Raw genomic sequence first — 14,079 nt, forward strand, 5'->3', positions numbered from 1 at the left:
GGGGGCACCGGTGGGGGGCCCTGAGGTGGCAGACTGAGAGCCGTGACTTTCCCACGTGGTGGCATTCCCCCAAAACATCCTCCTGAGTCTACAGAAACATCAAATCCTCGAGTTCTCCCTGCAGGTTCTTGTTTGTTTGCCCAGTCTCTGCGCCTGCTCCTCAATCACCACGTCAAGCCCGTTTCAGCTCCCGCCCTCTCCAGAACACCCCTTCTGTAACTGCTGGCCGGCGGTTGTGGTCAGCACAGACCTGTCCATCCATGAGCTGCTGCGCGTTCAGCCCCCAGCCGTGCCCATGTGGCTGCAGATGTGGGATAAACCCAAACCACAGAGCGAAATCGGGACCCAGAGGCTGCGGTCCGAGCACCAGCTCCTCCTGCCCGGCATCCTGCGGGTGGAGTGAGGAATTCCGTGTTTCAGGTGGTTTTCCCGTCCTTCCTTGGCCTACGCGCACACTTCAGAGCCAAGCGGTGTCCAGCTCTGCTGGCCGCGGGCACGGGGCGGGGAGCGGCTGCTCGGGGTCGGGGTGAGCGCAGGGACGGGAGCGCTGAGCACGGCGCTAGCCGAGGTTGGAGGTCTCGGCGCTCCCCGCCGAGCCCGGCCCGGCTGCCAGCTGTCGGGACAGCCGGTCCCAGGGAAGTCCCCTGTGCCAGCCTGGCCCAGCCGTGCCGCGGCCAGCGCCGGCCCCACTGCCCAGCTGCACGGGGCTGCAGTGCCACATGTCACCGCCGCTGAACTGTGACCCCTGCTGAAAGGAGCCGCGGGGCGCGGGGGGCGGGAGGAGCAGATGGCCGGGGGGCCGCGGGCCGGGGCTCGACAGCCCCCGAGGGGCAGCTCAGCCCCACGGCACACCTGGGGCTGGGGGCACCAGTTGGTGCCGCCCTCGGGCAGTGAGCTGCGGGCGTTTGAAATCCTGAAAAAAATGAAGGTGGTGCTTTGTGGTTTTTGGTCGTTTGGGGTTTTCAAATGTTATTTTGCTTTTATTCACCTGCAGTTGCACTGCGACAGAGCCGTGCTGCTCCACAGCAGCTCCTGCAGAGCCGTGTGGGGACGGTGTCACACGCCAGCCCTCGGGGCCGCCATGGGGCAGGGGCTGGAGGCTGCCGGGGCTCCCCGGGCCGGGGACAGCGGCCACCAGGGCCCCCGCGGGCTGGCGGGAGCGGCAGTTCCACAGCAGTGTCCCGGTGACGGGCAGGCTCAAGGGGCTCCCTGCCCTGCCTGAGGGCTGGGACATCCCTGAGGGGCTGGTGACATCCCTGTCACTCTGCCAGCCCCCTGCCCACGCTGTTCCCGTTGTCATTCCCGTAGGGGTGGCCCAGGGGGCAGGAGGTCCCTGTGCTGGGCAGTCCCGGAGGGCACTGTCCCTGCCCGTGTCCCGACGGGGTTCGGGTGCCCTGGGGCCGCGGGGGCGGGTGCCACTAGATGTCCGTAGTGCTCCATCTGCCACCCCGGCAGCTGCGGCTCTGGGGACCAGAGGGGGCAAAGCCCCCCAAGGGCCAGCGCCGCGTTCCCCCAGGGCCACGGGGCCCACGGGAGGAGGGGATGTGGAGACCCGGTGGCTGCGGGAGAATCCTGCGGTGGCGAGGGCCACGTCCTGCTCCAGTCCTGTTCTCCGCAGGACGCCAGCCGGCCGTGGGCACACCCTGGGGCAGTGCCGGGCAGTTTGGGGCGGTTTTGCGGGTTTGAGCAGCCCGGGCGCAGCGCTCCGTGAGGGTAAACGCAGCCACGGGGACATTCAGCGGCACGGCCCGGCACTGCGAGGGTGACAGGGCTGGGCGCTGGGGCTGCGACACCTCCGGGACACCCAGCGCGGCGGTGGCAGGGCGGGAACGGCTCCTGTGGCCTTGGGACACCCGGCGGTGGCAGTAGCAGGGGAGGGGACCCGCACTGGAGCACCCCGAGGTCCGTGCGGGCCGGGGAGAGAGGCGTGGAGCACCCCAGGGAACAACGCGGACAGGAAACCCGGTCAAGTTAGCCCAGGGGAGGCCCAGGTTGGACATCAGCAACAGTTTCTCCATGAAGAGGGCTGTCCACCCCGGCAGAGCTGCCCAGGGCAGTGGTGGAGCCCTCACCCCCGGAGGGATTTAAAAGCCGTGACACCTGGGGACAGGGGTCAGTGGTGGCCTGGGCAGTGCTGGGGCCAGGGTCGAACTCGATGGTCTTGGGGGGCTTTTCCAGCTTAAAAGGTGTTGGGATTCTGTGGTTCTCCCAGGGGCCTTCCAGGCACTGCCATGACCGCCTGGATCGACACCATTTTCTGGATTTCTGGACCCATTTTCTCTCCCTGCCTGGCTTTGGGCAGCCTGCCCCGAGCGCGGCGCCTCAGCCGCAGCTGCCCGCGGCTCTCAGGGGTCAGGGAGCGGAGTCCGGCCCTCCTTGGCTGCTTTGTGCCGCTGCCCGCCCCCCGGCCCCGTGCGGGGCCCTCGGGGTCCGAGCACTCCCGCGCCGTTCCCGCAGCCCTGCCCAGCCCCGCAGCGGGGAGCGGGATCTCCTGCAGGCCAGGGCAGCTCCTCTGCCCCACAGCAGTTATCTCCCTCACGGCCTGCACCGCAAGCTCCTTTAGATGCGTTTAATTCAAACTTTACCCGGGCAGGTTTTGGAAATGTGCTGCAACTTCATAATAAATCTGGCCAGGGCTATTTTCGAGAGGGCGGAAAAGCCAAACAACAGAGGTGCTCATTTTTGTTTGTGCCCCTTCTGCTCCCTCCGGTAGCCGTGGCACTGACAGGGTCCCCCCGAGCCCGGCTGGCTGCACACCCCGGGCTCCCGTGTCCGACAGCCCCGGGGCAGAAACGCTGCGGGCGGGGATCGGGAGCTGCCCGCGGGCAGGGAGCTCCTCCGGGACACCAGCCCGCGGCTCACCCGCGGGGGTTCCCAGCCTCTCCCCCGCACCGTTCCCGCCCGTGTCACTCACCCTCAGCCCGCGGCGCTCGCTCTCGCCGCAGGGCAGCGGCGCCCCCGCCTCCGCCGGGCTCGGAGCAGGGAGCGACTCCCAGCCCCGCTGCGGCGGAGTCTGAACAGCACCGACCCCGCGGGGACCGAGCTCCGCAGCGCTCCGCTGCCAGCCCCTGCTGTCCCGCGGGACGTGCGATCGCTGCGGGGGCGGGAGGAGCCCGGCGCTGGCCCATGGTCAGCGGTCAGCGCCCGGCCCCGCGCTGCCCCCGACCCCAGCGAGGCCCGCGAGGTCTCCGGGCTCGGGGGGCTCCGGGGGCTCGGGGCCCGGCGCGGCTGCCGCGGCACAGCGGAGCTGCGGGCGCCTTCTCGGGCAGGGTCCGGAGCGGCCCCGAGCACGGAGCGGGCCGGGAGTGCAGCGCAGCGCCTCGGGGGCTGCGGAAGAACCCCAGTTCAAAGCTTTCTCAATAAAAACCGGAATTAACGCCGTTGTCCCCGTGCCCCGAGCGCTTCCCTTTCCACGGGCTGCAAGGGGCGGTCACCAGCGCCCCTGAGCACGGAACAACAACCCGGGACAGCGAACCGAGGAGCGGCACCGTGCTCAGAGCTGTGCCCCTCACACGGAGCCCCCGCACCCACATCCTTCACACGGGGAACCCCCCAGGGGAATTTGGGGTTTCCCTGTCCCCCCATCCTCCCCGGGCTCCTCCAATGACAGCAGATGAACCCTCGAGTTAATCGAAACAAGTCTTTATTAAGTAACTTTTAATATCAGAAAAATAAAACTCTTATAATTCTCTTTACAGCAAATATATAATATCAGTGCTTTGGCCATCATAAGTTAAAGGCCCTTTATCATAAAATATATGCATTTGTTTTAAACTTTATTCAAATTGGATCTGTAACCCCTACGACCTCCCTACATATACATAACAAGAAGTGTAGCAAAATTAGCAAATACTAAGCCAGCCTGGGCGGCCCGTTGTGGTCTGTGGGTGCCAGACCTGGCTGCGCGGTGCGGCCACCGCAGCTGCAGGACGGGCTGGTGCCCTCAGGGCAGCTCCCAGACTTGGAATCACAACATAAAAACCGTCATCTGTAAACTTTTAATACGAAATGTAACTCTTCAAGTGGAAATAAAAAATAAAGTTTTCTGCGTATTTACTAGTTCAACATACGTGTGATTTCATTTCATTTCATCTGTTTTTTTTTTTCCGTTATACTGAGAAAAAAAACCTTTGTCTTGGGAAAATAATGCTTCCAAAAAAATAGAAAAAATCCACCAGAACTCCACATTGTAAATATCTTTTTCTCTCTTTTTCTCCTTTTTTTTTTTTTTTTTTTTTTTTTTTTGGTTTTGGTTTCTCATATTGTTCTGTTTGTTTGTGTTGTTTTAACGTATGCCAGCACAGATTTGGGAACACACTGAGGATGAAAGAGGAAACATCCACAGGTTGAAATGCAAGAAGAGTATTCTGTTTGCAAGGAAAAGGGACTCTCTTTTCTTTTGTTTTTTTTTAAACTCGTGATTGAAAAGACATTTTTGAAATGAAGCAAACTGATTGCACGGCCACGGTTGCGGCTGCTGAAAACTGAATTATAACACAAGGGCATGCACGCAACTCTGTGTTTCTCCTTTTCCTTACTGAAAATAAAATACATGCTACAGTGTGTGCAAGACAAGGGTTGGACACAGCGATGCTTCACATTTTGATCTGCAGACTCTCTAGCAGGGTGATTTCGGAACAGCTGGATCGGAATGTCAGCAGGCGGGCCCAGGCCCCAGGGGAGCACGGGCCTGGCCGCGGTGCTGGGACACGCTGCCCCGGCAGCCAGGCCATCCCGTGGGGATCACAGATCCCGGCCCGCCCTGCCTGGGCCGCCCCGGCCGCTCCCGGCACCGCCTGCGACTCGGCACGGCCGCAGCTGTGCCGGTGACCCAAACCAGGCCGCCGAAAACAACAAAGGAGGAGGTGTTTGCACTGCTGGAGCATTAGGCATAAGTGGTCGCAGCGAGCGAAAGAAAAGGAGTTTCCCCAAACCTGTTTTGAGCACTGGCAGTGTAGAGAAGGCAGCATTGGAAGTGTTGGTAGCTGATTGTGCCACAGCCCTCCGCAGCAGGCGCCGCCTCTGCCGGGCAGCGAGGCTCCCGCCGCCAGCACAGAGGCCTGGCCACCACAGAGACCCTTCAGCCCAGAACATTTGTGTTTTCAGCTGTGTGTAATGGACGAACCTCCCGTCACTGTGCCACAGCAGGCCCCGGTCCCTCTCTGCTGAACGCCACAGACACTGTGCCCGGGGAGAGAGCACGGAGCCAGTCACAGCCTCAGCCTCAGCCGGGCAAGCCCGGCAGGCAGAGCTGTCGCAGCCCGCTCCAGGGCGCCCTGGCTGGCGGGCCCGGGGTGCTGCCCCGCTCAGGAGTGGATCTGGATGGCCTGCGTGACAACGGCCTGGCACACGGGGCACGCGGGCGCGTCCCTGTCGCAGATCCTGTTGGCACACTGCAGGCAGAAGAGGTTGTGGCCGCAGGGCACGAGGGCGGCGGTGGCCTCGCTCTCGAAGCAGATGACGCAGTCGTGCTTGCGCCGGCACTCGGGGGGCGAGCTGGACGTGGAGCCGCCGTTGGATGAGGAGTAGCTGTTGGTACCGTTGGAGAAGGCGGGGATGTAGACGGGCAGCGCGGGCTGGTGGCTGGAGCCCGGTGGGTCGCTGCGGGCGCGCCGGGCCAGCGGGTGCTCCAGGCCCTCGGGGAACGTGGGCGACAGGCGGGGCGTGGGCGGGCGGCTGCCGCGGCGCGGGGCCCTGGCACCTCCCGTGGCCTCGCCGCCCGGGCTGGACCGCGGCGCCGCGGGCTCGAACGGGGCCCATATGGTCGGGGAGGGCACGGGCAGGGGGTCGTATACGGGGGAGTCCAGCGCCAGCTCCTCGGAGCCCACGGCGGGCAGCGCCTCCCCGAACCAGAAGCCGCCCGCGCCGAAGGGGCTCGTGGGGCTGAAGTCGGCCAGCCGGCTGCCGCCGAAGTAGGAGTCAGTGGAGCCGCTGCCCAGGGAGCTGGAGCTGTCGTTGCGGTAGCTGGAGACCATCCTGGCACGGGCGGGCGGCGCGGGGCGCGCGCCCAGCCAGGCGGGGCCGGGCGGGCCGCCCTCGAAGCCGACGTCGGTGCCGTTGGCGTGGAAGTCGCTGCCGTCGCCGAGCTCCAGGAAGGCGCCGGTGCGCATGGCGATGTGCATCTCGATCTCCTCGCGCGCACGGTCCACATTCTCGGGCATGCCCGTCACCTCGAACACGGGCTCCTTGTCGCGGCTGGGCGTCACGATGTAGGTGTGCGTCTGCTGCTGGATGCGCTTGATGGTGGCGCCCTTGGGGCCCACCACCAGCCCCACCACGCGGTACGGCACCCGCACCTGCACCGTGGTCTGCCCCGGCAGCGCGGGCGCCGCGCAGCACGGCCCGCCCGCCGCCGCCCTGCCGCGCGACGCCCGGATCAGCGAGAAGTGCTCGGCCGCCGACAGGATCTCCCTCTTGGCCGTGGCCACGTCCTCCTTGCGCCCCGTGACCACGAACACCGGCTCCTCCCCGCGCACCGGCGTCTTGATGTACGTGTTGGTCTTGGCCCGCAGCGCCTTGATCTTGCAGCCTGTGCGGGAAACACACGAGGTCAGCGGGCGCTGCCGCAGCGCCGCCCGCTCCGGCTGCCGCCTGCGCCCCGACGCCGCGGGGGAGCCACAGGCTGCTGGTTCACCCTGCCAACAGCGCTGACGGCTCTGCCCGAGCCATGAGCTGCTCCAGCCCAGCACCGCCCCAGAGGGTGACAGACACAGAGGCTGTCCCTGTGTGCCAGCCACGCTCCTGACTGCCCCAACAAACATCAGGGAATGTCCATTTTCCCCCTGACTGGGTGTCCCTCAGCTGTCTCTGAGGTGCTGCAGAAGCCTCACACACACACAGAGCCCTTCACCCACAGCCATTGGTGACCTAAAAGCAAACAAACATTTCCAGGTGGAAGCAGGGCCTGCATCACAGCCTGTGATGCAGACAGACAAAATTACTGATTCACTGAGATCCCTTCATCTGCCTCCTGTCACCAGTGTTATTTAAACTCTGCTTTTCTCTGTGGCATGAGGGGGCCCCTCCTTGAACTGTCCCACAGGAGTCCAAGCAGACTGCTACATGCAAATGGGACTCAGTGGGATTTCTTTCCTCACCTGAGTAAATGCAGCCTGAAACGGAAATTAAACCTTAATGGAAGATTACCCTTTGATTTTTAGGGACAGAATGCCACAGTCTGCTGGGACACAGTGGCACAGCAGGCTGTTTCCAGAGACGCTCCAGGTGTTGAGGCAGGATGCAAACAGAGGCAGCAGTGCGAAACAGAGACGAGCAGGCCCACGACACCTTAGACAGCCCCTGGACCCTGCCTTGGCTGACCCAGCTGAGAGCACATCACAGAGATGGCTCTTGGAGCACACCTCACACACACGGAGCTGTGAGCAACACCTGCACACCGGGAGCTGCAGCACCTCACTGCCCTGTCCTCGTTTGCTCTGAGTGCCTCACACCTGCTGCGCACACGGAGCAGTCTCCTCCGGCAGCCTGCCACCCCTCGCTCCCCGGGCAGGGACAGCGGCACAGCTGAAGGGCCACCCGAGCGCCCTGCAGGCAGGACTGTCCCCCACAAAAGCCGGCGAGCAGGCAGAGCCAGGTGGAGGGGGAGGAGGCGCCGCTGCTCCAGGGCCCCTGCAGGCCGCACGGACAGGGCCGACACAACAGCGCTGTGTCAGCGGCACAGCTGGAGAGGAAGTTCATTATCTGGGGCAGCTCCGGCCGCGCTCGGGCGGGGGAAGGGAGGCTCGGCCTCCGGCGGGGGGCAGCGGGGTCCGCCAGGCGGGGAAGGGGGTGGCAGCGGGCGGGAGGCGCCCGCGGGGAGAGCGGGGACACCGCGCTTTGAAGCCGCGCCAGCCCCGTGGGTACCAGGCGCAGCACCTCGCCCTGGCAGCCTGCCCGCTCCGTACACGGCCCTGCGCTGCCTGCCTGCTCACCGCACACAGAGCACGGAACACACAGCACTATCGCTCTCTCTTCCCTCTCCTTATTTCCTAGAAATTACAGTCACACTTATAGGCGGCTCACTCAGGAGCACCCAGCACGGTACATACACACTGATACCATTCTTTACTTCAGACCACACTCCAGGTCCTTTTAACTCCTTAACAATTCTCACAGTTCACATGTTACAGACAAGGTTTTCCCGGTGTTTTATGAAGTTGCAGTGCACCAGACCTCTGCAGTTCGCGTCCAGCTGAACACTCCCAGATTGCTCAGCCAGAGCCACATTCCCAAACCGCTCCTTCCCTTGCGTTTATTCCCGGTGTGGCAGGGACACCAGGGTGGGCAGAGTTTTCTTTCAGCACCCTGTGAGTCGCATACCCAGCGAGCAGGGCACAGCCTGCCTCAGCTCCCTGCAGGAACTGGGAGGGCGCTTTGAAGCACAAGCTCGCATCCCAGACTGCCAAGGTCACCCTCAAAGTTCACAGATAAAGCCAGAGAGAACTTCAGGAAGGCACCGCACACGAACTCGGTACTTCTGAGTCAGCCAATATCCGCCGGGCTGTGCCTCCAGGGAGTGCTGGAAAGCCCCACCGCAGTCAGTCCCGTCGGAGCTGCAGGCCAGCCCCGTTACACCGCCCCAGCTGGAGCGTGTTACACTTCTCACTTGCCTCTGCTCCGCCGCTGTTTCCCCACCCTCCCCGTGTCAGTCCCTGCCGAGGTGTCTCTCTCCAGCCAGGTGACCGGGCTGGCCCCTCTGGAGCCACATTCCCAAGGGATGAATCAGGAAGCTGCCCAGGCTCCGGAGGCCAGAGACAGCAGGACAAAGAGCAGCGTGCCGTGTCACACTCCTGCAATAAACCACCAGGGCACTGTGGAGCACAGGGGTAGGGAAAGCCTGAAAAGGGGACTTCTAGGCCCTTCCAAGTGATTCTGGCTCGGCAGTGACAATGGAAGCCTGCTCAACACAAGTCACCAGCCTGGGTCCAGCTCTGTAAGCATCCTTAGGCAGGATATTCAGCCCATGTGACAGTGACACAAAGCAGAGCCCCTTGGTTTTGCTTTCTTTCAGGCACAGGTTTGGCAGCCGCCTGCCCAGGCACCCAGCAAGGGCTGAGCCCTGCAGCTCACCCTGTGCCCGCAGCCTCCTTTCCGCCCTTCCCCTGAGAGGATTGTTAGAGCCAACCATTTAAACAGCACTGCACTTGCTGGAAGTTCGCAGAGCTCCGAGGAGGGCATTGTCTACCTCAGCCATGCCAGTAACCAAAAGTTTGTTCGTTAAGAGGGGGTGCTATGAACACACCTTGTCCCTGTTGAGGGGACAGCTCCATGCAGCCCTCGCCCCCTCACACCGCTCATCCCTCATGCCCACTTCCACCATCTCCACCAGGATAACTCCAAGCTGCCAGGGAACCTTCCCCAGCAGGGTCAGCACGGCCCAGTGGTCGTGGCAGGAGCTCTGTGTGGGCAGACTGGCTGCCCTGAGACACGAACCACCCAAAAAAAGCTCCCCACAGGGCCCTGCTCCGTGCAGCCACAGCCAAACCTGACCCGCCCCCTTTCCTTCTCCAGCTGAAGGCACCTCCGTGCCCACACTGGGGTGGGACAGGAGTGGAATGACACACACACAGAGCTTGGGAAGAAAAAACAAAGGGAAAAGACAACCTTGAAAGAAAGTTTATCTAAGTAGGAGTCAATCAGTGATAAGCCCGTGACCACAATGGAATGGCCTCACCAGAGTGGGGCTTCCTGCCCTGCTCCTGAGGGGCTCCCAGCGCAGAGATCCACACTGGGAGTGTCCAGCAGCCCCTCTGGACGCAGGGGACCCTGACTGACCCCAGGGCACAGTGCAGACCCCCGGCACGCTCAGCACCGCACAGAAAGCTCGCAGGAATGCCTTCAGTAGCTTTTATCTGGTGAAAGGCAGCACGGTGCTGCAGCCTGGCCGGCTCTGTATGGCGCTGACACAAAGCCAGGGGAGCTGGGTGCGCTAATTAGTGACACCAGCCCGGAATGACGGGCTGCTAACGGAGCCCTAGCTAATTCCCAGCCTGGAATCGAGGGCAGGGTCCGGAACCGGGTGCAGACCCACCGGGGTGGCACACAGCACCCAGCTGGCAGAGGGGCAGCACAAGCACCGGCTTTCCATGAGCCTGAACCCGGGACAGTGCTGCAGGGAGAGGTGAGCCGGGGGCTCATTGCTGGCCACGGCAGAGCCCCTGCACTGAGGGTGTGCAGGGACAGACAGCGGGGGGAGCGCAGCGCCTGCGGGGACTGCGGAGTACAGCCCCGAGCGACTGATGAACACAGGAAATCAATCAATCCATCAGCCCAGCACCCAGGACGCGTGTTGCAGAGCTGCGCTCCCCTCCCTCAGACGCAGTTGGGCTCCTGCTGGCTGTGACACGGCTGGAAAAGTTCCCGGGGCTGTGGTTCTGCACCAGGAATCCGACAAGCGCCCCGCTCTGTGCAGCAGGGAGAGGCTGCTCTGGGACAGAAAGCGAGATCCCACCCCAAACTGCTCTGGTCAGACCTCCCCAGGAGGGCTGGCTGCACCTGGGAACTGAGCCCGGAACACTTCTGGCACTCCCCTGCCCTGTGGCAGCCACACCAAACGCTGCCCGCTGTCCTGCCTGTCAGCAGGCTGCCCCTGGCCATCCTCACCTCTCACCCCACGTCCATTACCTCATCTCATGCCTCAACCCATGGGCAGCAAAATCCCAACTCCAGACAACGCTTTTTTCCCTCCTGGCCGCTGAACAGCACCAGTCAGCTCAAGCAAGATGAAGAAAGCAAACCCTCTGCCCTGTCAGAGGATGCTCATCTGCACAAAACCCTCCATCCACATGCTCAGGCAGCTCTTCATCACCCCCTCCTCCAGCATTTTCACTTTAAGAACGAGAGCTGTAAAAGTATTTATCCTTTATTATGAGACCATTTTAAGAGACAGTCTAAACTTGGCTAATAATTATCAAACAGAACTTTTTGAAAGGTAAGTTTTCGTTTATTTTCACACAGATTCTCCTCCAGCTGGAGGTGAACTGAGAGCCCATCCCAGGGCACCAGCAGCCCCCCACCACAATAGAGAGCAGCCTAGTCACCACTTCTGTTAATTATCCCCTGAGACTGGGGCTCACAGGCCACGAGGAGACACGGTAACAAGGCAGGGAGTTTACAGAAATAATCCAGCACCACCCCGGGTGTGGCTCCTGAGAGATGAGAAATACAGCAGTGGAGTGGTAAGATTGATGCCCTGCACAAAACTTCCCCTCTGTTATTCACCACTCCTGCCCCTCTCCACGCTGCGTTTCCTCCGTGAATTTTCCCGTTTATCAGGTGAGAGTGTTCCATCCTGAGAGCTCACCCAGCAGAGCAGCTGAACTCCGCACTCGGAGGTCCCTCCCAACCCTGGTGCTCCCAGGAGCCCAAATTCACAGCACAAACTGTGCTCAGAGCTCAGGACGAGGTGCTGGCTGTCCCCTCTGTGGGGACACCAGGAGGGCCACCCTCCCTGCCAGCGTGGTGCCACAGCTGACAGCCACCCCAGCCAGGGCATGCCAGGGGAGGCAGAGGCAGCAGACAGGCCTTTCAAAAAGCATAAAAAGTGGAACTATTTTATCTCAATCAGCCTTTTCCCTGCCTGTTGGCCCCATAGCTCACCCCTGCACCACCCGGGGGGACCCTCCTGTCCCCTCACACCGCACGTGGGACCCTCTTCCTCCTCTCCCACTCACTCTGGGGACTCTCCTGTCCCCTCACACCCCCAGTGTGGGACCATCCTGTCCCACCTACACGAGCCCTCACTCAATAGCCCTTAAACCTGGCCTTTCTGCCCCTAAACCAGGCCCTTTTGCCCCTAAAGTCAGCTTAAACTGGGTTGAAGATGCAGAGTTGACCCAAAGATCCAGGTTTAGGGGCAGAAAGGCTTAAGAGTAGCTAGGCCAGGCTTAGAGGTAAAAAGGGCCAGGTTTGGTGCAGAAAGGCTAGATTTAGGGGCACACAGGCGAGGTTTAGAGGTAAAAAAGGCCGGGTTTAGAGGAAGACAGGTGAGGTTCAGGGCCAGACAGACCGGATTTAAGGGCAGACAGGCCAGGTTTTAGGGGTAGACAAGAGAGGTTTGGTGGCAGACAGGCCAGGTTTAGGGACTATCTAGGTGGGGACTCCTGTAGGTGGGACAGGAGGGTCCCCAGCCCAGGTTGTGAGGGGACAGCAGGGTCCTGACTCTCAGGGGGTGAAGATGAGGGTCCGATGAGGGTCCAAACCTGGAGCGTGAGGGGAAAAAAGGGTGCCAACCCTCAGGGGATGAGGGTCCCATCTCAGAGTGCGAGGGGACAGGAGGGGTCCCAAAGTGGAGGGAAGAAGAAGAGGATGGTCCCACACCGGGAAGGGACAGAGGAAGGTCCCAGCCCGGGCTGTGAGGGGGAGGGTCCCCAAAATGGCAGCAGGAATAGAAGGGGTTCCCGGCCCTCAGAGGGTCAAAATGAGGGTCCCACCCTAAAGTGTGAAGGGAGAGGTGGTGAAGATGAGCGTCCAGACCTGGAGTGTGAGGGTACACGACGGTCTCCAAAGCGGGGGGGAGAAGAGAAGCGAGTCCCGACCCTCAGGGGTGAAGAGGAAGCTCCCAGCCGGGCTGCGCCGGCAGAGTCCCGCCACGGCCGCCGCGCCCGGCACCGCCCGTGCCATCCTCTCACTCACCCTGGCGCCCCACGATCTCGGCCACATGCTCGGAGCTGGGCACGGGCACGCACTCGGTGGTGTTGACGCTCTTCCTGCGGAGCAGCGCCGCCTGCTCGCCGCCCATGGCCGGGGGCCCCGCCGTAGGCGTGGGACAGCACCGCCGCCATCACACCGCGGGCCCCGGCCGCCCCCTCGGCAGCATCGAGGCCCGGCGGCAGCAGCGCCGGTAACAGCGGCGAGGGGAGCAGCAGCGTCTCGTCCTCCTCGTCCTCATCCTCATCCTCCCTCAGCTCCGCCTCTCCGCTGTCCTCCTCTTGCTCCTTACCCGGCGGCTCCAGCGCGCCGGGCTGGCGGAGGCCGAGCCCTTGCAGGCGCTGCTGGAGCAGCAGCAGCGCCGGCTCGCTGGCCTCGGCGGCTCCGCTCGGCATGGCGGCCGCGGCTACGAGAGCGGAGCCGCCATGGCCGGAGCTGAGCGGCGGGGCCGGGGCTCAGCGCGGCTGCGGGGCCATGGCGCGGTCTCAGCGCGGCCTCGGCGCGGCCGCGGCGGCAGCGGCGGAACCGGAGGGGGGAGGAGCGGCCCCGCCCCGCGCCCGGCGCGATCTCATTGGCTGAAATCGGGGGTAGGCGGGTTTTTTGTGTGATTGACAGGTCTCGCCCCGCGCTTGACACTGTTTCATTGGCTGAAAAGGGAGGGGGCGGTGCTTATTCATGATTGACGGGGGAGGCCTTACCGGGCGGGAAGAGAAGGGGCGGGATCTGCGTGTCAATCACTCCTAGGCCGCGCCCCCGACCGGCGTTTTCTCATTGGGTGAAACAAGGAGGAGGTGTGTCCTGGGAGTGATTGACAGGTGAGCACCACCCCCGCCTCAGGGTCCTGAGGGGAAATCTCTTTTTTTGGAAATTCAATCCCGATTTTCAGGATTTCAGTCCCGATTTCTTGGAGGGGTTCAAATCCTGGTTCAAATCCTGATTCCCGATCCTGATGCCAATCCCGATGCTGACAGGGATTGGGATCCCAAATAATCAGGATTGGGATCCCAGAAAAAAAACCCCAGAAATTTGGGATTATAATCCTAAAAAAATCAGAATTTGAGGCCAAAACCCCGGATTATCAGCATTGGAATCCTTAAAAAAATATGCATTGGAGCCCCCCGCCCCCCCCCCCCCAAAAAAATGGAGATTGGAATCCCTAAAATCATGATTTGACCCCTAAAACCAGGATTATAATCCCAAAAATGGCCCAAACACCCCAAAATGCTACAAAAAAAGGGTCCCAAAATGCCCCAAAAATACCCTAAAAAGCCCCACAAGAGGCCCAAAAATGAGCCCAGAAAAGGGACCAAAATAGTCCCCAAAAGGCCCCCAAAAATGCCCCATAAAGGATCCAAAAAAAGACCAAAAAACGCCCCAAAATAGCCAACTCCCCCTCCCCCAAAATGTAAAAAAGCTGGGCCAAAATGCCCA

The 14,079-nt window shown here is 62.0% G+C and overlaps 1 protein-coding gene across 1 annotated transcript; it reads right to left on the bottom strand.

The window, feature by feature from the left end:
- Window positions 1-3,626: 3,626 nt before the first annotated feature.
- MEX3C (mex-3 RNA binding family member C) lies at window positions 3,627-13,182 on the bottom strand. The gene is given in 3 exon segments (XM_063423145.1): window positions 3,627-6,529; window positions 12,634-12,746; window positions 12,748-13,182. Coding segments are annotated over 3 exon segments (1,632 nt in total). The 5' UTR covers window positions 13,044-13,182; the 3' UTR covers window positions 3,627-5,306.
- Window positions 13,183-14,079: the final 897 nt, after the last annotated feature.

The sequence above is a fragment of the Prinia subflava genome, chromosome Z (assembly GCF_021018805.1).
Source record: "Prinia subflava isolate CZ2003 ecotype Zambia chromosome Z, Cam_Psub_1.2, whole genome shotgun sequence".
Lineage (NCBI taxonomy): Eukaryota > Metazoa > Chordata > Aves > Passeriformes > Cisticolidae > Prinia > Prinia subflava.